The 22432-nt window shown below is 39.5% G+C and overlaps 1 protein-coding gene across 2 annotated transcripts in view; it reads right to left on the reverse strand.

Annotated features, from left to right (window-relative positions):
- The window catches only part of ARCN1 (archain 1), a 29842-nt gene that overhangs the window by 5927 nt on the left and 1483 nt on the right, over positions 1–22432 (reverse strand). The window contains exons 2-8 of one of the 2 annotated variants that reach the window (XM_025465331.3): positions 12731–12994; positions 12042–12221; positions 11714–11919; positions 10883–11047; positions 5640–5805; positions 2610–2757; positions 1988–2096 (exon numbers count right to left, since the gene is read on the reverse strand). In XM_025465331.3, coding sequence (XP_025321116.1) covers positions 1988–2096; positions 2610–2757; positions 5640–5805; positions 10883–11047; positions 11714–11919; positions 12042–12221; positions 12731–12994 — 1238 coding nt within the window. The remainder of the gene's footprint in view (positions 1–1987; positions 2097–2609; positions 2758–5639; positions 5806–10882; positions 11048–11713; positions 11920–12041; positions 12222–12730; positions 12995–22432) is intronic. The other variant, XM_049109911.1, reaches the window with a different exon arrangement.

Here is a 22432-nt window from a genome sequence, read left to right on the forward strand (position 1 = left end):
AAAGAGACACATGGCTGTCCTTAATCTGCCAGAGAACCAGGGCTAGTTAGGATGTACTTTGCACCCTCACACATGGCTGATAGGCAGTATCACCCTCTCCTAGACATTGCAAATTTACCATCTTTTCATTCACCAGTGCCATTCAGTGCTTCTATTAGGGGCAGAGTAAATAAGGAAAGACAAAGAGAAGAATTTAACAGTGATATAACATGATCAGCTCTTCCCTATCAATTTTATGGTCCCAGTTGTATATGTGTTTCTTCTTTCTGCTCTCTGTTCCAATTCCAACTCTGATCTCTCAAATGATCAGTTCTAGACAAAAGGGTAAAATGTTGTGTAAGGGTCTCTTCTGGAGACTTGCAAAATTGAACTAAGACACAGGAAACCACCATAACCACAATTATAGGGTAAATGGAGAAGCCTAAAAATTGTGGCATCCTAAAAATAGTCTAGTAAAATAAATCTTGAAAACAAAACCCACACCTGTCACCAACACCCAAGTCCTACAGTGGTTCAAGGCAGCCATCTATTATTCTGAAAGAATAACCAAGCTATGAAGAATTAAGACAGTCACTCCAATAAAGGAGAGATTGGTAATAAAACGTTTTTTAAATGGAAATGAATGACTAAAAACCAAACCTGGCTGTGTAAGCGTTTGAATTATCAAAAAGGAAACAAAACTACCAATTAAATTAAAACCATTTTCTCTGCAATAATAACTAAACAGTGTAACAGTAAAGATACACCAAGAATACATTTACTGGGGGTTCAGGATTACACCCTATACTTAATCATGGGGGCAGGTACTGAGAGGAAGAGGAGAGGAGCTGGCCTCACTAGTGATATAATAGAGCACACTCACTGGAAGTGCTAGTGAGAGAAACTTCAGGGCAACAGTATTTCCAGATGACCCTAGAAAGTAGGCCACTTAAGCATATATTAAAAAGTTACTGGACCTAAAAATAAAATAAAAAGTTTTTGGAACTGATTTTCTAGGGGTGAGGGACATTTTCACTATCTTAATTGTGGTGACGGTTTCACAGATGCGTACATGTCAAAACTTATCAAATTGTACAACTTAAATACATGTAGCTTACTCTGTCAATTATACTCAATAAAACTGTTAGAAAACTTATGAAAATGAATGTAAGTATGTGCTCCAGCAAGAATCAATAATTACCCTAAAAAGATAATCTCAGGATGCCTGAGTGGCTCAGCAGTTGAGTGTCTGCCTTTGCCTCAGGGTGTGATCCCGGGACTCCAGGATCACATCCCACATCGGGCTCCCTGCATGGTGTCGGCTTCTCTCTCTGCCTGTGTCCTGCCTCTCTCTGTGTCCCTCATGAATAAGAAAATAAATTATTCAAAACAAAACAAAACATACTCTCATCTTTAGATGAAAGTTCAGAAAGCCAAGTAAAAGAAAAATTCAGACTGACAGATTCAATTTCTGAGTTGCAAAACAAAACCAAGACCTTTCTTTTTGACTGAGAAGTGGCTCCTCCTTCTGGAAGTCTTCATTACTACAAGAACAGAGGCCCAACATCTGAAAACAGCTCTACAACTACAACTGGCTTTGTTTGAGTTGGCTTTAAACACAGCAAAATCCACTCGTTTTAGAATGTACAGCTCAATGCACTTTGTATGTAATCTTATAAACACCATCGCAGTCAAGTCACAGAACTTCCACCGTCCTCCCTTGTGCCCTGTTGCAGTCAATTGCCTTCCTCTCTACCTCCTGATTTCTGTTCCAAGAGTATTACCTTTTCCAATGTCATATGAGTGGAAGTATATAATACTGTGGATTTATCTAACTGGTTTCTTTTATTATAAATGACCTTAAAAAGCAGATATTTTAAAATGGGTGACCAACTAAGTGCTGCCTCTAAAACAAGCTCCAAAAAGCTAGTTCTATAAGCCCAGTACAGAAAAAAAAAAAAAAAAAAAAAGAAGAAAAAAAAAAGATTATGTGGGGGATGCCACTTACGGGAGTGGGATGGTGATAATCACATCATTCAGTTCCAAATTATCTTCTTGTAGCTCATATTCTATGTTGACATCACAGCCATTTCCACTCTCTGAGGGCCAGCAGTTAACTGAGAAGAAAAGCAAAACAGGAATATTCAAATATTAGAAAAAGAGTTAAGAAAATTTAACATGGTAAGTCAAAGCTGACAGCTAGCTGCAGGCCTTAAACATCTTAATATAAACTACTATAAATAAGATTAAAAATTAAAGCAATTAAAAATGAACGTTCAGGGCAGCCCTGGTGGCCCAGTGGTTTAGCACCGTCTTCAACCCAGGGTATGATCCTGGAGACCCGGGATTGAGTCCCACGTTGGGCTTCCTGCATGGAGCCTGCTTCTCCCCCTGCCTGCATCTCCACCTCTCTCTGTGTGTCTCTCATGAATAAATAAATAAAATCTTAAAAAAAAAAAATGAACGTTCATATTTAAAATATACAAAATGCAGCACCAAGTCCATTTTGAAAGAAAGTCATTTTGTCAAAAAGAATTTTGCTACGGCAATGAAGATAAGCATGTACAAGCCAGAGCTATTTCTAGTTCTTAGTACAGACTAGCTTAGTGGGACTGGCCAGAAGCACTTACTTGTCAGTGGAATAAAAGATTCTTCTGTGGTCTGTAGTCTCCACTTTAGCACCCCTACATCACTGTTGACTGGAAATGACTTCTCCGGATTCTTTAAGCCAATTAGAGATTCTGCAGTGAAAAGTTTTTTATCCACATTTGGATGGGTCTGAAATGAGAAGAAAAAGAAAACTGAGGTTCAAGCATGATAATAAACTAACTCTGGTCTTACCTGGCCCATAATCTAAACACCTAAAATAGAGTACCACAGGGCACCTGGCTGGCTTAGGTGGCAGTGGAGCATGCAACTGTTGATCTAGGGATTGTGAGTTCAAGGCCCATGTTGGGTGTAGAAATTACTTAAAAGTAAAATCCTTAAAAAAATAAATAAAAATAAAATAGAGTACCTAAGAAATGCCAATTCCTTTTCATTTGAAGAAAGACTTCTTCTTTAAAGACTTTTAAAAAGATTTAAGACATTAAAAAAAATAGTAATTTGGGGCACTAGGGTGGCTCAGTTGGTTGAGCGGCCAACTTGATTTCGGCTCTGGTCATGACCTTGGGGTCATGGGATCTCACCTTGCATTGGGCTCTGTGCTCCACGGGGAAGTGTGCTTGACATTCTCTCTCTCTCCTTCTGTCCCTCCTTCCCACCCCACCCCCTGCATGCTCTCTCTAAAATAAATAAATCTTTTTAAAAAATTAGTAATTAAAAAAATAATTTTAATTCCAAGGCATTTTGTTTGTAATTGAACAAGTTAATAATTTTGTAATTGAAAAAGCTGAAGACCTTTAACCAAGTCCTTTCTAAAAATACTTTACAGGAAGCCACATCATGGTAGGGCCAAGCAAGCCAAGTAGAAGACTAGGGTCAGACACTCATCAGATGCCTGGATCGTATAGCAGTCCTGGCCTTAGAGTCAGAAGGTAGGAAAGGGAAAAGCTTCTATGGGAAGTTTAGTTGCAATTTTGCCCAGAGCAATGAAGTTGTTCAAAATCAGGCCAAGTAAGATAAACTAACCTTTTATTTTTATTTTTATTTTTTTAAAGATTTTATTTATTTATTTGAGAGAGTGACAGAGCAAGCATGAACAAGGGCGGGGGATGGGTAGAGGGAGAGGGAGAAGCAGACTCCCCTGAGCAGGGAGCTGATGCGGCGCTTGATCCCAGGACCCTGGGATCATGACCTGAGCTGAAGGCAGATGCTTAACCACCTGAGCCACCCAGGAGCCCCGATAAACTAACCTTTTATTTTATTTTTTTTTAAAGATTTTATTTATTTATTCATGATAGTTACACAGAGAGAGACAGAGAGGCAGAGACACAAGCAGGCTCCATGCAGGGAGCCCAACGTGGGATTCGATCCCAGGTCTCCAGGATTGCGCCCCGGGCCAAAGGCAGGCACCAAACCGCTGCGCCACCCAGGGATCCCTAAACTAACCTTTTAAAAAGAAGTCCTATTAAGACAAAAAAGGAAAAAAAAAATAATTCTTGGACAGTAGCCTACATATACTTTAAGAGCCAGCAAAGCTGTCATCAAAACTACAAGCATTACTCCCAAAAGACAACTTAGTGCTGATTATGGAGGAAAAATAAAGAAGACCAAAAAAATACACTCTTCCCTGAAAATGCTTTGTCTTTCTGACAAGAAATACAAGATCAACCATTTAAATAAAATAAAATGTGACAACTGTAATAACACAAAGAAGTTTTATACTTATCCACATAGGTGGAACATACATATTTATTTTGTAAGGATTCTAACTTTTCAAATATAATTAGATATTGCCCTTTCAGGGCAATGAATGACTGAGTGGCTCAGTCAATTAAGTATCCAACTTCAGCTCAGCTCATAATCTCAGGGTCCTAGGATTGAGTCCTGCATCAGGCTCCTGTCTCAGCAGGGACTCTGTCCCTTTCTCTCTGCCTCTCCCCCCTACTCGTTTTTTTTTTCTCTCTCTCTCTCAAATGTAGTTTACACAATGACAGGATGAGTAAATTTAGTGTTACAACCTATTTTATTTTTTAAAAGATTTTATTTATTTATTCATGAGAGACACAGAGAGGCAGAGACATAGGCAGAGGGAGAGGCAGGCTCTCTGTGGAGAGCCTAATGTGGGACTCAATCCCAGGACCTCGGGATCACACCATAAGCTGAAGGCAGACGCTCAACTGCTGAGTCACTCAGGCATCCGCACAATCTGTTTTAATAAAATATCTCCTTATTAAGTTTAAAAACATGGCCATTTTTAGGGCGCCTGGGTAGCTCAGTTGATTGAGTGTCTGACTCTTCATTTCAGCTCAGGTCATGATCTCAGGGATCCTGGGATCAAGCTGAGCCCCACAGAGGGCTCCACATTCAGCAGGGAATCTGCTTCTCTCCCTTTTCCCCTCCTGCTGTTCACACTCTCTAAATACATAAATAAATCTTTTAAAAACTGCCATTTTTTAAAAACTGTATTTCGGCAATACCTTTAATTATTTTACTTTTTGTGTAACAGTAATAAATAAGCACCTGTTTGTATCTTTGTTAATGAGTATATTTTAAAGATTGTATTTGAGATGGAGGGAGAGAGGTGGAGAGAGACAGAGAGAGAGAACATGAACAAGGAGAGAGGGCAGAGGGAGAGGAAGAGCGAGAAGCAGACTCCTCATTGAGCAGGGAGCCTGATGCAGGGCTCAATCCCAGGACCCTGGGATCATGACCTGAGCTGAAGGCAGACACTGAACCAACTGAGCCACCTAGGCACCCTATTCATTAGATTTCAAAATGACCTTTCGTTCAATTCTACTATTAAAAGACTACTCTAATACAATTGCTGTCAGTTGCTCTCAACTCACCTGGGAAGAGATTTACTGCCTAAAGGTATCCACTGTATATAATAAATTAACTTCTTTCCTAGGTATCTAGAATGGCACTAGTTAAAGAAATCAATTTTCTGCATTCTGTGGTTCACATGAGAAACTCCAGTCAAGAAAGACTGTGCTAGGCAGAAAAACCGAAGTCTTAATACTATACTCCCTTAGCCAAAGCCTCCAGCCTCCACACACCTGTAGCTGCACCCCTTTCTTATCTTCATTTTCCACATGGAGACGAATGCGGCCAAATTTATCATCTGAGATCCTAAGCATGATCATGCCATGCAACTCCATATTCTGCAATCCTCCATCCCGTCCACAAGTCAGTGTAATCTTTTCCTCAATCTTCATGTGCACACTGTAGAGAAAAAGTAATAAATCTGTTCATAGAGGTAGAAACCAGAATTCCCTTTCTCCAAGATTTAATGGTGATTAGCCAACAATTTATTTTTTTTAAATTAATTAATTTATTTATTTATGATAGTCATCAGAGAGAGAGAGAGAGAGAGAGAGGCAGAGACACAGGCAGAGGGAGAAGCAGGCTCCATGCACCAGGAGCCCGATGTGGGATTTGATCCCGGGTCTCCAGGATCGCGCCCTGGGCCAAAGGCAGGCGCTAAACCGCTGCGCCACCCAGGGATCCCCACAATTTATTTTTAGATGCTGCTTTATGTACAGAATCCCACAGACAAGTTTCCACCAGTGCAAACAATGTAGTAGTTATTCACTGAAGAATTGTTTATGATAGAAGTTTGGAAATAACTTAAATATCCATAAATAGGGAACTGCTTAAATACATAAACGTATAGCCACAAAAACGAATACCAAGCAGTTATGGGAAAAGGGGGTAACAACTGAAATTCTTTTCACTTGAAAATAATTTCAAAAATTAAAAGATTAAAATTATACAGGAATACATTTATACCTTCTTAAAATGTTATTAATATTTTATCTCACCATTTCTTTTATCATTTGCATACTCTGTGACTATTATTTAATTTTTTCCTGATCCACTTAGATGCAGGTCATGTACACCATGGCCCTTTACCCCTAAACATGTCAGAGTACATCTTGTGAGAACAGGGATATTCTCTTACATAACCACAGTACTGTTATTAATTTCATAAAATGACATTGATACTTGCCTACTCAATCATCCACATGCCAATTCTGTTCAGTTGACCTAGTAATGTCATTCAAAGTAGTGCAAGATCCCAGGTCACCTGAGTGGCTCAGTTTGTCAAGCATCAGATTCTTGATTTCAACTCAGGTCATAATCTCAGGGTCCTGGAATCAAGCCCCTTGCTCAATGCAGAGTCTCCTTGGGATTCTCTCACCCTCTCCCTCTGCTCCTCCCCCAACTTACACACATTCAGTCTCTCTCTCAAATAAACAAATGGGTAAGATCTTTAAAATAAAATAAAATAAAAATTTAAAGACTTTATTTATTTATTCAAGAGAGACAGAAAGAGAGAGAGGGAGAGAGAGAGAGGCAGAGACACAGGCAGAGGGAGAAATAGGCTTCATGCAGGGAGCCCGACTCGGGACTCGATCCCAGATCTCCAGGATCATGCCCCAGGCTGAAGGCAGCGCTAAACTGCTGAGCCCCCCCGGCTGCCCTAAAATTAAAAAAAAATTTTAAATAAAGTACAAGATCTAGTCTAAGACACAGTATTATGTTTATTTTTTTTAATTTTTTTATTTATTTATGATAGTCAGAGAGAGAGAGGCAGAGACATAGGCAGAGGGAGAAGCAGGCTCCATGCACCGGGAGCCTGATGTAGGATTCGATCCCGGGTCTCCAGGATCGCGCCCTGGGCCAAAGGCAGGCGCCAAACCGCTGCGCCACCCAGGGATCCCCAGTATTATGTTTAGATGTATCTTTATGTTTCAAATAAGGCTATTCTCATCTCAAAAAAAAAAAAAAATTGGAAAATGTCTAGTATGCTACCACTGTGTAAAAAGAAGAAAAATGGAATATGTATGTTTTTATTAGCCTACATATAGACTATACCCCCTCAGAAGAATATACCAAAAAACTAGTTAATACTAGTTACCTCCAAAAAGAGAAACTTGCCTGGCTGGGTAGAAGACTTTTTATTTTAATACTTATTTCCTCTGTAGATTTACCTTAATTAATCATTTAAGAGGGGGTGGTGAGGAACAGAAGAAGAAGGATAAACAAACTCCACGCTGAGCACGAGTGCAAGCCTGACACAGTGCTTGATCCTACAACCTTGAGATGAACTGAGCCAAAATCAGACATGATTGGGCGCGTTCAGGGTGGTATGGTCATAGACCTGAACCAAAATCAAGAGTGGGACACTTAACTGACCAAGCCACCCAGGAGTCCCTATAATACTTTTTAAACCTTGGGATCCCTGGGTGGCGCAGCGGTTTGGCGCCTGCCTTTGGCCCAGGGCGCGATCCTGGAGACCCGGGATCGAATCCCACGTCGGGTTCCCGGTGCATGGAGCCTGCTTCTCCCTCTGCCTGTGTCTCTGCCTCTCTCTCTCTCTCTCTCTGTCTCTCGTGAATAAATAAATAAAAATATATTAAAAAAAAAAATACTTTTTAAACCTTTTAAATTTTGAACTATAGAATGTATAACCTAATAAAAAAAAATAAGTAAAATAAAAAGTGCTGCTGTTCTGGGCAATTACTAAGTATAATCTATCCATATTTTCTACTAAAACTATTTTTAACTTGGGTAAACTGCAGATACTAAAAAGAACATTGTGGCATCCTGCTTTATTTCAGCATATAAGTCTTCCCAAAAACAAAAGCTTGATACATAAGACTACAAAGTCATGTATCTTAATGCAGGGTTGGGGCACCTGAGTGGCTCAGTCAGTTGAGTGTCTGACTCTTAGTTTCGCTTCAGGTCATGACCTCAGGATCCTGAGATCAAGCCCCACATTGGGCTCCCCGCTCTAGGCTGAGTCTGATCAGGATTCTCTCCTTCTCCCCTCTTCCCCTCCCCCCATTCATGAGTGCATGGGTCCCCTTTACTTTCACAAGAGTTTGCTCCATGCTCAAGAAGTATTTCATCATTTAGAAGAGTCTCAAGCCCTAATACATGGTGGATTCCAACAACTTTTTAAAATAGTGTCAAGCCTTGGTCTCACTCAAAGCAACCACTCAGAATAGCACAGGAGCTTTAGTGATTTCAGAGATTTATCCTAACGTAACCCTGTCCATCTCATACAGAACAGGACATAGAAAATACTCTTCTTTTATGTACACCTGATAAAAGTATCTTCTCAGACTCATCTTTCACTTGACCCCAAAACCATCAGCAACAGTAGAAGTCTGGGCTTCAAGACAAGAAATCTGAGTCATGAATATGTGAGCTTGCTAAAAAAAAAAAAAAAAAAAAAAAAAAGTTGCGAACCAGTCCTGAGATAAGAAACAAATCAAAATATTCTATACTGAGTTCAAGTATTGAAAAGGCAAAAGATAATGTTTTAATTTGCTGTTAAAAATATTTATAATTTTTGTGTTAAAGATTGGTTCATCTTAAAGTTTAATTAGGGCACCTGGGTAGCTCAAGCATCTGCCTTTGGCTCAGGTCATGATCCTAGTGTCCTGGGATGGAGTCCCACATCAGGCTCCATGCTCAGCAGGGAGTCTGCTTCTCCCTCTTCCTCTGCCCCTCCCCTGCTTGTGCTCTCCTGCGCACATGTGCTCGCTTTCTCACTTTCTCTCAAATAAAATCTTTTAAAAAATATAAAGTTAGAAAGAAATTAAAAAAAAAAAGGAAGTTTAATTAAAAGAAGACACGCCAAGGACAGCCTGGGTGTCTCAGCGGTTTAGCGCTGCCTTCAGTCCAGGGCGTGATCCCAGAGATCCGAGATCAAGTCCCATGTTGGGCTCCCTGCATGGAGCCTGCTTCTCCCTCTGCCTGTGTCTCTGCCCCTCTCTCTGTGTCTCTATGAATAAATACATAAAATCTTAAAAAAAAAAAAAAAAAAAAGAAGACGACGACATGCCAAAAAATAGTGTAGGAGCTACCACAGCTCTAGCCATCTAATTCAAGTCCGCTGGTCATGTACATACTAGGCATAAAGACAATTTACTTTTATTTTTTTAAGTTTTATTATTTCTTTATTTCAAGTTTTCACTCATTTATTTACATATTTTAAAGATTTTATATTTATTTGACAGAGAGGGAGCGCACAAGCAGAAGGAATGGCAGACAAAGGGAGAGAGAGAAGCAGGCTCCCCAAGGAGCAGGAAGCACAATGTAGGGCTCAATCCCAGGATCTTGGGATCATGACCTGAGCCAAAGGTAGAAGCTTAATTGACTGAGCCACTCAGATACCCCTCAAGTTTGTATTTATTTATTTATTTATTTATTTATGATTTTATTTATTTATTCATGAGAATACACAGAGAGAAGAGAGAGAGAAAGAGAGAGAGAGAGAGAGAGAGAGAGAGAGGCAGAGACACAGGCAGAGGGAGAAGCAGGCTCCACGCAGGGAGCCAGACCTGAGACTTGATCCCGGGCCTCCAGGATCACACCCTGGGCTGTAGGTGGCGCTAAACCGCTGAGCCACCCGGGCTGCCCTCAAGTTTTTATTTAAATAAAGTTTTATTTATTTACGTAATCTCTACACCCAAAATGTAGCTTGAACTCACAAGATTAAGAGCCACATACTCTACCAACTGAGCCAGTCCGGTGCCCAAGGCAAGCTACTTTTAGATTTACCCAGCACACTAGGGTGCCTGGGTGGCTCAGTTGGCTAAGTGTCAGACTTGATTTCAGCTCAGGTTATGATCTCAGGGTCTTGAGTTCAAGCCCCATGTGGGTGTCTGCACTCACTGGGGAGTCTCCCTGTGTCTCTCCTTCTCTTTCTGCCCTTCCCCATGCCTGCACACACACACAAGCTCTCCCCCTCTCACTAATAAATAAAACTTAAAGAAAAAAAAAGATTTGCCTTCTCCCTCTGCAACCCCTCCCACATGTTCTCTCTAAAAAAAAAACAAAACAACAAAAAACCTCAGCCAGCACAGAGTTAATAAAAGTTAAGTTCTAAACTTCATAGAAAATAGCTGAGAGCCCTCCAATCACGGTTAAAGGGAAGAAGAAGAAGAAAAGGCCCCATGTTAAAATCTAGGATGTACTCTAAGTCTTTTTTTTTTTTATATTTATTTATTTATTATTTATGATAGACATAGAGAGAGAGAGGCAGAGACACAGGAGGAGGGAGAAGCAGGCTCCATGCCAGGATCCTGACGCGGGACTCGATCCCGGGACCCCAGGATCGCGCCCTGGGCCAAAGGCAGGCGCTAAACCACTGAGCCACCCAGGGATCCCCTACTCTAAGTCTTTTAAATCTGGAAAAATTAAAAGACGCACAAAAAATCTGTAATTCAGTGAAATATTTTTACACATTATGTGGTCTGTTCTTACTGAAAAAGTTACTGCTTACCTTTCCATATTAATGGGTGGAGCATGCACTTTGGTTGCTTCAGAAGTACGCTTGCCCATATTGGAGGACATGATAGTTTCACCTTCAGATTTCAATTTGTCCACAAAATTATCTACTTCCTTTCCTTTGGCTCCAAGTTTCAAAGCCTTGCTGGGGCCTGAAGGCCTAAGTGGAAGAATAAAAAAATAACAAAATTAAGGGGGAAAAAAACCACATATATGACTTTAAGAAACATTAATAACCCATATCATTCAAGCTTTCCCTGAAGCTGTTCTTTAAAAAGAATGTGATGATCTTAAGGGAAAAACTCAAGCATCCTAGGGTTTAGTAGAGCACTAGGCAATTCCCTGCCCAAACTGGCTGCTAAGTCACCATTAATATATAAGCTTCAAGGACCTACAGACCAAAGGTACACTTGTATAAGCATGCATGAGCAGATGAAAACTTTGTACTTTCCATCCTGATAAATACATCTGTACATAAATAAACTCTTGCATATACTTTCAGGTAGTTCACAGATTCTGACAACCACTCACACCAAGATTTTTAAAAACCCAGATTATATATAAACAGTTAAATATCCCCTACTTTCCAAAATAAGGCAACTCCCATGGTACAATTTGTAAAAGAACCCTCTTTTACATACAAAAATCCCCTACCACATTCCGATTTCTCCCTTATTCTTTTATTATGTAGTCAAATTTAGTATTATATCTTACTTTAAGTCAATCATTATTTTCAACTTGCCCAGAAATCAGATATGACTCCAAGATATACACATATAGCCTTCATCTGCCATTCTAGGGTTGCTAATGATACACTGGATTATACCTAGCTGGTGCAGGTGCCACTTTTGGTTTATCAGTTTCAATGATGGTCTCTGTGATCATGGCAGCTGTGCTGCCTCCAGATACTGCAGAGCTTCCAAATCCTCCAAATCCTGGTGCTTTTTTGCCCTGTCTCTCTGCATCTCTTCGAGCCTGTTGTAATTCCTTTGCTTTACGCCGCATCTCAGCCTTGGCTTCACGTTCTTGAGTCTACAAAAAGAGAGATCCATGGATGTGGCTTTGAGTACAGTCTATACTAACAAATAAGAACAGGAAAAGAGTAAAGCCTAAAAGAAAGATACATAAGAAGTACCAAAGAAGACCCTATTTACCTCTCTAACTGCTCTGAACACCTTCTCCTCATGAGAATCCATTTCAGTGAAGGTTCTGATCTGTGCCAGGTTAACATTCTCCCGGTATCCCAGGGCAACAATTTCATCAAAAGCAAAAATTAAATCAAAACAGTGCTCTGATATCTCATTCTCCTCTAAGGCTCGGCAATACTCAGGGATCTGATTGAGGGCAGCAATGGAAAAGAAAGATTTAATACGTATCAGCATTTATGTTTTCCAAATCTTATCCTTTAAAATATACAAATTTCAAATAAAATAAAATCCACAAATTTCAATAAAACCTGAATCCCTCTGTTAGCTCCTCTACTCTTTTAAGCAAGACTTCGGCATAAAGTCTATGTGTTGCATCTCTATCAGTAAGCCTTAGCTAACAAATATTATCTAAAAATATGTACAAACAAGTGTCAGAACCACCAAAACAGACTGGAGCAACCGCTCAATCGCTAGGAAACAAAAGGTCAGTTTGTACATTCTCTTCTGGGATACTTACAGTCCAGGAGGACACGAGTGTATGCTGAAAGAATAAGGAGCTATAGCAATAAACTGCTGTGGTGGAGGGTATGCAGCATGCAAACTGATAATCATCAGCTGCCATGGGGGAAAAAATAGTTTCACAGTGAAAATTTAAAGCAGAAAACTATGACCCACTATTACAAAAGGACTCTTACCACTCTTGAGAAAAGCCTTAGGGTCTCCAGATCTTCTAAGATGTTACTGTTTTTGGTAGTGATCAGCACCATGTACAGTTTCTCCATAGGCTGGTAGACATATCTTACACTCTCTGTTTCAACAAATGTATGTTGTTTTCCAGTGTTCATGAGCTTTGGGAAAGCTGCTAACAAGCCCTCAATCCGAGTTCGGGTCATCTCCACAAACTGTCGAGAAACAATAGCCTTTCCTGCTTTTGTGCAGACCGCTGCTGCCAACAGCACCTGCCAGGAACACATGTGTAAGTACTAATTAATTATTGTAAGATGTAAGACAACATCTGTTTTCTTAGCATACTCAGATCTTCCATAGAATGACACACCTAGTTAGTGACATGACTATTAGAATGCTAACTTTCAAACTCTACTTCATTGCTCTTTTAATTCTAGTATGTAATTCATAAAATACAGCTATAATAAAGCAGAATGGAACTATGAGTCCTATTTTTCAATAACCTACCTTAAGAAAAAGTTAGTTAAAAAAAAAAAAAACTTTTGCCAAGTCTACAAATACATTTGTTAACAGATTCCCTGACTCAGAAATGGGTTGCTCTCTGCTTTGGCAGCCCAGTAAAGGGTAAACTTTTTCTAAGAACAGAAATCTCCACAGCCAACACAGAGGTCTGACCAGGCAGATTAAAGGTTTGTAAGAAGCCCCTGACCTTTCCTGTCTTATTTACCTGGAACACGGAAATAATCTAGCTAGTCCAAATTTATCTTTGGTTCTTTAATAACCTTTCCATCTCTACTATCCTACCCCTCTACATATGTAAACAATCCGTAAAATGAAAAACTAAATGACTCATGTTTCATATGGGTTTTGACACTGATCAACGATTAAGACCAACAGCCTTGGGATCCCTGGGTGGCGCAGCGGTTTGGCGCCTGCCTTTGGCCCAGGGCGCGATCCTGGAGACCCGGGATCGAATCCCACGTCAGGCTCCCGGTGCATGGAGCCTGCTTCTCCCTCTGCCTGTGTCTCTGCCTCTCTCTCTCTCTCTGTGTGTGACTATCATAAATAAATAAAAATTTATAAAAAAAAAAAAAAGACCAACAGCCTTTTTTCATAGTCTGGCATTCATTAAACAAAACCAAGCACCAAAGGAAGAACAAGAGACCTCAATTGCCATTATAGGAGTAAGAAAATTAAGTATATGGGATGCCTGGGTGGCTCGGCGGTTAAAGGATCTGCCTTCGGCTCAGGACATGATCCTGCAGTCCCCAGATCCCACATCTGGCTTCCTGCATAGAGCCTGCTTTTCCCTCTGCCTGCGTGTCTCTCATGAATAAATAAATAAATAAATCTGAAAAAAAAAAAAAAAAAGAAAGAAAGAAAAGAAAGTATAGTGTTAATCATCTCTGCAGTACAGGATCCCAAGAATTCACAAATACAAGTAGCAAAAAGACTATATGCACATTTTGGAAGCCTCAATGCTAAGATACAACCTCTGAAATATCAACACCCAAAAAATTTAAAAAATGAAATATCAACAACATCCTACTGGTCAGGCTTCTCAGCTTTATAGAATCCTGTCCTCTATAGAGGTGAGCAACCTGAAGGAAAAACAAGTTAGTCAATTCCAATATTCTCATAGTTTGAGTACATCAAAACAGTTCTGTAATAATTATAGGAGAACGCAATGTCCTTATCTACCAAGAATAAGTAATTAGGGTATTTGGGAGATAATCATCATCATGTTTATTTCCAAGCAGCTAGGTAAAAAAAAATTTATATTGGAAATGTGTTTGATTTGTATCTTGTACAAATCATTTCATTCTATCAAATGGATTTTTATTTTTACTATCAAGTCTACATTGAAACTGAATTATCCCAGCTTAAAGTTACGTTTATGCTGCATAGAATTAAAAAGTTTTTAGCTATTCCACTAAGTAGCCTGAGATGATCTCTGAAAATGATTCACTATTCACTTGTCCCAGACAACCCAACATAATCATGCAAATCAAGAGGTTCAAATCTTTGTGTTCCTTCCAGGCCATAAAGGTGTGTATATCTGAAAAGCCACCAAGTATCTGAAGGATGTTACTTTATAGAAGCAAAGTGTGCCATCCTGTCACTACAATGATGAAGTTGGTAAGTATATGCCCAGGCTAAACAGCGGGGCTGGACACAAGCTCAGTGGCTCAAAGAGTGGTGAATTTTTACTGCAGAGACTAATGCTGAACTTAAGCGTTTAGATGGATTCTCTGGTCATTGAGCACATCCAGGTAAACAAAGCCCCCAAGATGCAGCAAGAATTTAAGAGCTCACAGATGGATTTACCTATACATGAATGAACCCTGCCCCACTGAGATGATCCTTACTGAAAAAGAGACTGTTCCTAAACCAGAAGAGGAGATAGCACAGATGAAAAAGATATACCGGAAGAAACTGAAGAAACAAAGACTTATGGTCTGGGGGTAAATTTTATATAAAATAAATGCAAATGAAATTAAAAGTGGGAGGGGGGTTTAATGTCCTAAATCATAAATACTCTTAGGGGTTATTTTTTAAAGAGATTATATATATTTATTTGAGACAGAGAAAGAGAGAACATGAGCAAGGGGAGAGGGGCAGAGGAAGTGGAAGAATGAGAAGCAGACTCTGTTGTAGGGAGCTTGACATGGGACCAAAGGATCAAGGCCTGAGTCATGCTAAAGGCATATTTTTAACGGAATGAGCCACCCAGGGGCCCCTGAACAATATTCCATTGCATAGATATACCACATTTTTTTTACCCATGCATCAGTCAAAGGGACTTTTAGGTTTTTATTTTTAAGCTTATTTTCATTATTACGAAAAATGCTGCTATGCACATTCATTGTACAAGTTTTTATTGTACAGCTATTTTCTCAGAGATAATTTTGGGGCAAAAATCTTACCTTATTTGGACATATGTGGCATGTAAACCTTCAGCGAACCAGTCCAGAGACTTACCTGCTTGTCATTAGTAAGCCGAAAACAGTGACATTTTTATTTAAAAATTAAAATAAATAAATAGATAAATAGATAAATAAACAAATAAATAAATAAATAATTTTTTTGTGTGGGGCACCTGGGTGGCTCAACGGTTGAGCACCTGCCTTTGGCCAAGGGCATGATCCTGGAGTCCTGAGATCGAGTCCCACATCAAACTCCCTGCATGGAGCCTGCTTCTCTCTCTGCTTATGTCTCTGCCTCTCCCTCTGTGTCTTTCATAAATAAATAAATAAAATCTTTATGATTGAAACATGAACCTATGATAAAAATTAATGTGAAATCAAAATTTTTTTTTAATTTTTTTTTATTTATTTATGATAGTCACACAGAGAGAGAGAGAGGCAGAGACACAGGCAGAGGGAGAAGCAGGCTCCATGCACCGGGAGCCCGACGTGGGATTCAATCCCGGGTCTCCAGGATCGCGCCCTGGGCCAAAGGCAGGCGCCAAACCGCTGCGCCACCCAGGGATCCCTGAAATCAAATTTTTTAAAAAGATTTTATTTATTCATGAGAGACAGAGAGAGAGAGAGAGGCACAGACATAGGCAGAGGGAGAAGCAGGCACCATGCAGGGAGCCTGACGTGGGACTCAATCCCAGGTCTCCAGGATCACATCCTGGGCTGAAGGCATCACTAAACCACTGAGCCACCTGGGCTGCCCGTGAAATCAAATTTCTTGAGTACATTTGGTTTGAGTCTTTTGAACAAATAACTTGATCTGGTAATAATTTCACATAAATTTCATCTCCTTAGTGATTAAAACATTACTATTATTTGTGTACCAAAAATTACCATTACCCTTATTTGAAAAAATCTTGGGGGGATCCCTGGGTGGCGCAGCGGTTTGGCGCCTGCCTTTGGCCCAGGGCGTGATCCTGGAGACCCGGGATCGAATCCCACATCAGGCTCCCAGTGCATGGAGCCTGCTTCTCCCTCTGCCTGTGTCTCTGCCTCTCTCTCTCTGTGACTATCATAAATAAATAAAAATTAAAATAAAATTCATTAGTTTAAAAAAAAAGAAAAAATCTTATTCATTTTATTAATTAATTTCTAAAAATATTTTATTTATTTATTTATTAATGAGAGACACAGAAAGAGAGAGGCAGAGACACAGGCAGAGGGAGAAGCAGGCTCCCTGCAGGATCATGCCCTGAGCCAAAGGCAGACACTCAACCGCTGAGCCACCCAGGCGTCCCCTCATATTATTAACTTAAAATTAAAGACAGAAGGGGCACCTGGATAGCTCAGTCAGTTAAACATCTGCCTTTGGCTCAGGTTGTAATCCCAGGATCCTGGGATTGAGCCCTGAGTCAGGCTCCCTGCTCAATGGAGAGACTGCTTCTCATTCTTCCTTGGCCTGTGTGTGTGTGTGTGTGTGTGTGTCTTTCTCTTTCTCACTCTTTCTCTCTCAGCAGGGAGCCTGCTTCTCCCTCTGCCCCTCACCCCTGCTCCTGTGCTCTCTCTCCCTCTCTCTCAAATAAATCAATAAAATCCTTTTTTTTTTTAAAGATTTTATTTATTTATTCACGAAAGATAGCAGGGGTGGGGGGCAGAGACACAGGCAGAGGGAGAAGCAGGCACCATGCAGGGAGCCTGATGCGGGACTCGATCCCAGGACTCTAGGATTACACCCTGGCCGAAGGCAGGCACTAAACCGCCAAGCCACCCAGGGATCCCAATAAAACCCCTTTTGAAAATGAAGTACTATTCAGTCATAAAAAGGAAATGAAGAACATGTTACAACAGGATGAACTTTGAAAATACTATGTTAAGTGAAAGAAACCAGACACAAAAGGCCACATCTTACAGGATTTCATTTATATGAAACATCCAGAATAGGTAAATCCAGAGAAGAAAGTAGTCTGGTTGTGCCAGGGGCTGGGAAAGGGGAAATGAGGAGTGACTGCTAATGAGTACAAGGTTTCTCTTTGGGGTTACGAAAATGGTCTAAGCTTAGATAGTGGTGATAGTTGAACGACTTTGTGACTATACTAAAACATCTACTGAATAATATAATTTAAAAGGCTAAATTTTACGGTATGTGAATTATATTTCAATTAAAAATAAAAAGAGCAGGGGCAATTGGCTGGCTTAGTTGGTAGAGCTTGTGACTCTTGATCACAAGACTGGGGCACCTGAGTGGCTCAGTCAGTTAAGCATCTACCTTTAGTTCAGGTCATGATCTCAGGGTCCTGGGATCCAGCCCTGTGTCTGGCTCCCTGCTCAACGAGGAGTCTGCTTCTCCCTCTCCCATAAAAAAAATTATGCTTTGATTACCTGAGAGATTTGAGTATGTGAAGATGAAGAAACAATGGGGTAAAACAGTAAGACCTAAGCAGGAAAACTTAGGAGACTCTCTTTGAGTCATTCTATTACGCAGGTAATAGTGCCCCACATTAAGTATGGCTTTAAACCTCAAAACACCCAAGACCACAATCAGAGGGTCCACAAAGCTGACAACACATGTGTCTATTCATTGTTATTCATATCACCTCTAAGCAAGGTCAATTTAATCTATTCTAAATTAACATTCATTTTCTTAAATACCTTGAAATAATAAAGCTTCCCTTCACATAAACGTTACTTTTCTTTTAATAATATTTACAATGGTTTGAGTATATCATGATTTGTGTTTGGATTAAATAACAACTCTCTTCTACCCAGATTTTACTACATGAATCAGAAAGTTCTTTGAGTAAAGAAATCTAAAGAATTAGGTTTCTGTTCTGCTTCTGTCACCAATTATATATTGCATAAGTCACTTACTACTTCCCCCAGAGTTTAGTTTATATGAAATCTAAAGTGCCTTTCCATCTTTGTGACTCTGCAAGTTAAGCATCTGAAAACTTTATAGCAACTAAAATGTACAATACCTCCACTTTACACCCACTGCTCTAATAGCAACTACTCTAGATCAGTATTTTACATTAATACTAAGCTGCTAAAAGGCAATTGCCTCATCAAAACAAATCATGCATGTGCATAGTATCTGTGTGAGATAAGCTAGAGTACCATCTCTTCATCCCTGCTAGTGACAGAGGTCCAAGAATAACAGGCAATAATTCAACATGAACATGCATAATTCTCTTAAGAAAAAAAGCCAAAGATTTCCTGGAACCTCTAAATGATTTCATATTCCTCACGTCCAGAATTAGGCAGTCACTTACTCCTTCGTAATTCACTGTAATGATGATCTGCATTGTCATATATATACACACACACACACATATTCATATACATGATTCACGATATTAAGGCTAGTTTCTACAACTGTCATAGAGGACCATTTTATCTTTCCTGTTTGGATGAAGTAATTACAGAGAACCAGAGGGAAGAGTACAATAAAATCTAGATCACATACAAAACCTAAAACTTAAAAGGTTATTCAGTGAAAGTTTTAACCTCATCACAAGTTTCTTGTAGAGAATAAAAATAAAAGGACATTGTTCTCGGTTTCTGCAGTAAACTTTCTATTTGGAGAATAAAAAGATGACAAGTCAATGGAAACTCAAGAAAATCATTTTCTTTCTTAGCTATCCTCTCAAACAACAATCAAAAAGATCTATAAAGAAAACAAAAGCTGTGCAGCTGCTGTATTATATGCAAAGGAAAATAAAAGCAGTAATAACCCCCTAATTGGAGACTGATATTACCGTGTAGGATTTCAGTTTCTCCCTCAGTATGTGCAGATCATCCACACAAACCCAAATCTAGCTTTCTAATAACTACAACTTTGAGAACTGAATGTCATCATTTATACTGAATGTGTCCACAATAGTTTACTCATTGCTATACTGAGTAAATAAGAACAGAATTCTGTAGGTAAGTAACGATCTTACAGATTGTTGCTACTGTGGGACTTTATATCTTTTATTCAAATTTAAATTTACTAAGACAGAGAACTTACTATAATACCTAAAAATTTTAAGAAAATAAGAACATGCGGGCATCTGACTGGCTCAGTTGGTTGAATGTGTGATTTTTTTTTTTTTTAAAGATTTTATTCATTTATTCATGAGGGACACAGAGAGAGGCAGAGACATAGGCAGAGGGAGAAGTGGGCTCTTTACAGGGATCCTGATGTGGGACTCAATGCCTGAACTGGGATCACACCCTGAGCCAAAGGCAGATGCTCAACCACTGAGCCACCCAGGTGTCCTTGAATGTATGACTTTTGATCTCAGGGTTGTGGCTTCAAGCTCCACATTGGGTGTAGTGACTGTTTAAAAATAAAATATTTAAAAAATAAAAATAATGAAAGAAAAGAAAGAAAATATAACATGTTCTTATTAATTTACAGAAAACTAGAAAAAAGATCAAATCAAAAGATGCCCCTTTTTGTACTCCATTTTAAGCCATTTGTTTTTTGCATTTGTTCATTTACTCCCTCTACTAGGACGACGACTTCTTTTTCTTCTTCTTTTTCTTTTTTTAAGATTTTTATTTATTTATTCATGAGAGACACAGAGAGAGAGAGGAGCAGAGACACAGGCAGAGAGAGAAGCAGGCTACATGCAGGGAGCCCGATGTGGGACTCGATCCCAGAACTCCAGGATCACGCCCTGGGCCAAAGGCAGACGCTAAACCGCTGAGCCATCCAGGGATCAGGACTTCTTAATATAGGACATTTTGCACTAACTTCAGTAACTAAAGACAAAGGAAATTTATTTTTCAAAAATCAACATTTATTACACCTGAAATTAGGTTTTTTGTTGTTGTTTTTTTTTTCCAAAGATTCATTTATTTAGGGGCACCTGTGTGGCTCCGTTGGTTAAGCATCTACCTCTGGTTCAGGTCATGATCCCAGGCTTCTGGAATCAGGTCCTGTATCAGGCTTCCTGCTCAGCACGCAGGGAGCCTGCTTGTCTCTCTCCCTTTGCCTGCCACTCTCCTTGCTTGTTCTCTCTCTCTAATAAATGCATAAAATCTTAAAAAAAAATTTTTTTTAAAGATGCATTTATTTATTTGAGAGAGAGCATATGCAGTGTGGAAGAGCAGAGGGAGGGAGGGAGACAGAGACCCAAACACTCCACACTGACCATGGATCCTGAGACGGCTCAATCTCAGACAGTAGAAACCAAGGGTTGGACACTTAACCAACTGTACCACTCAGGCACCCCCATCTGAAACTAATGTTAACACTGTGTACCAATCTGAAAACTCTGAAATGGAGGAAAATGATACACCTACAACAAAACAAAACAAAACCAACATTTATGTACTGACAATGTGCAACTTACTCTGAAATGCATTAAAAAAAAAAAAAGATGAAAAACAAATTAAAAAAAAAAAAAAAAGATGAGAGCGGGCTGGCTGGTTGATTAAATAAGTGATAAAACAAGTATAGTGATGGGGCACCTGGGTGGCTCAGTGGTTGAGCATCTACCTTCCACTCAGGTCGTGATTCCAGGGATAGAGTCCAGCACTGGCTCCCCATAGGGAGCCTGGTTCTCCTTCTGCCTGTGTCTCTGCTTCCTCTCTGTCTCTCATGAATAAATAAATAACATCTTAAAAAAAAAAAGTATAGTGAAATGTCAATTACAGAATCCAGCTGCTGGTCATATGGGTATTCACCGTGAAGTTGTTTCAATTTTTCTAGATGTATGAAAATTTTGTAATAAAACGTTAAGGAAAAAAAAATCAACTCTCAGAAGTTATATTATTATTTTTTTAGATAGGCTTGAATTCATGATCCCGAGATCAAGAGTTGCATTATCTACCAACTGAGCCACTCAGGCACCCCAACTTTTAGATCCAAGAAATCTTACAAAATGTCACCCTATTTGGACAATTCTACTGTACAGAGGTCTCTTTGTAAAGGAATAAAACCCAAAAACGTTATTCAGAAGTAATAGTTAATAATTTATTGAGACTTGGGACGCCTGGCTGGCTCCATGGTTGAGCATCTGCCTTCGGCTCAGGGTGTGATCTTGGAGTTCAGGATCCAGTCCCACGTCGGGCTCCCTGCATGGAGCCTGCTTCTCCCTCTGCCTATGCCTCTGCCTTTCTCTGTGCCTCTCATGAATAAATAAATAATATCTTTTAAAAAAATACTAATAACTTCTACAGACTCAACAGAGCAGAATGTACTAAGATTTTCTCCAGAGTAAACCAAACTGGGTATTTGGATCTTGCCAAGTCCCATGTAATTTTTAAAAATGCATATGTAAACATGACACAATTCTATGCAGATGCACACATGTCCAAATAACATGCAAAACATATTTTCTGCTTATCTCTCAACACCTGGGGCTTTACCATCTCTCAGTTATTAATGAACTAAAAATATTAAGTTTCAAGAACTTTTCAACAAGGAAGATTTTTGTAAAGACCATCCATATTTGGTTTATATAATACAAGGGCTTAATTTCACTAATAAAATCATAATGTAAAAATAAAAATTATAATGTGCTTCAAAATGCACTACAAATACAAACTGGACATAAATAGAGAAAGAGTTTTAAAAAATCACTATCCAATTACTGAGCCTCCTAGTGGAAATGAACAAAGGAGTTTTTGGAAAGTTTACACCCAAGAGTAGTTTTTGAGGCATATAGTTGGGATGCAATTTATTCGCCTGACGCTGAAAACAAAAACCTATCAGTGGCTTAAAGAACAAGCATGAACCCCACCCCTCCATCCCCACCACCCTCCGAGTTCTTATCTAAAAAAGCTGTCAGCAGAGCT

This window comes from Canis lupus, chromosome 5, assembly GCF_003254725.2.
Source record: "Canis lupus dingo isolate Sandy chromosome 5, ASM325472v2, whole genome shotgun sequence".
Classification (NCBI taxonomy): Eukaryota; Metazoa; Chordata; class Mammalia; order Carnivora; family Canidae; genus Canis; species Canis lupus.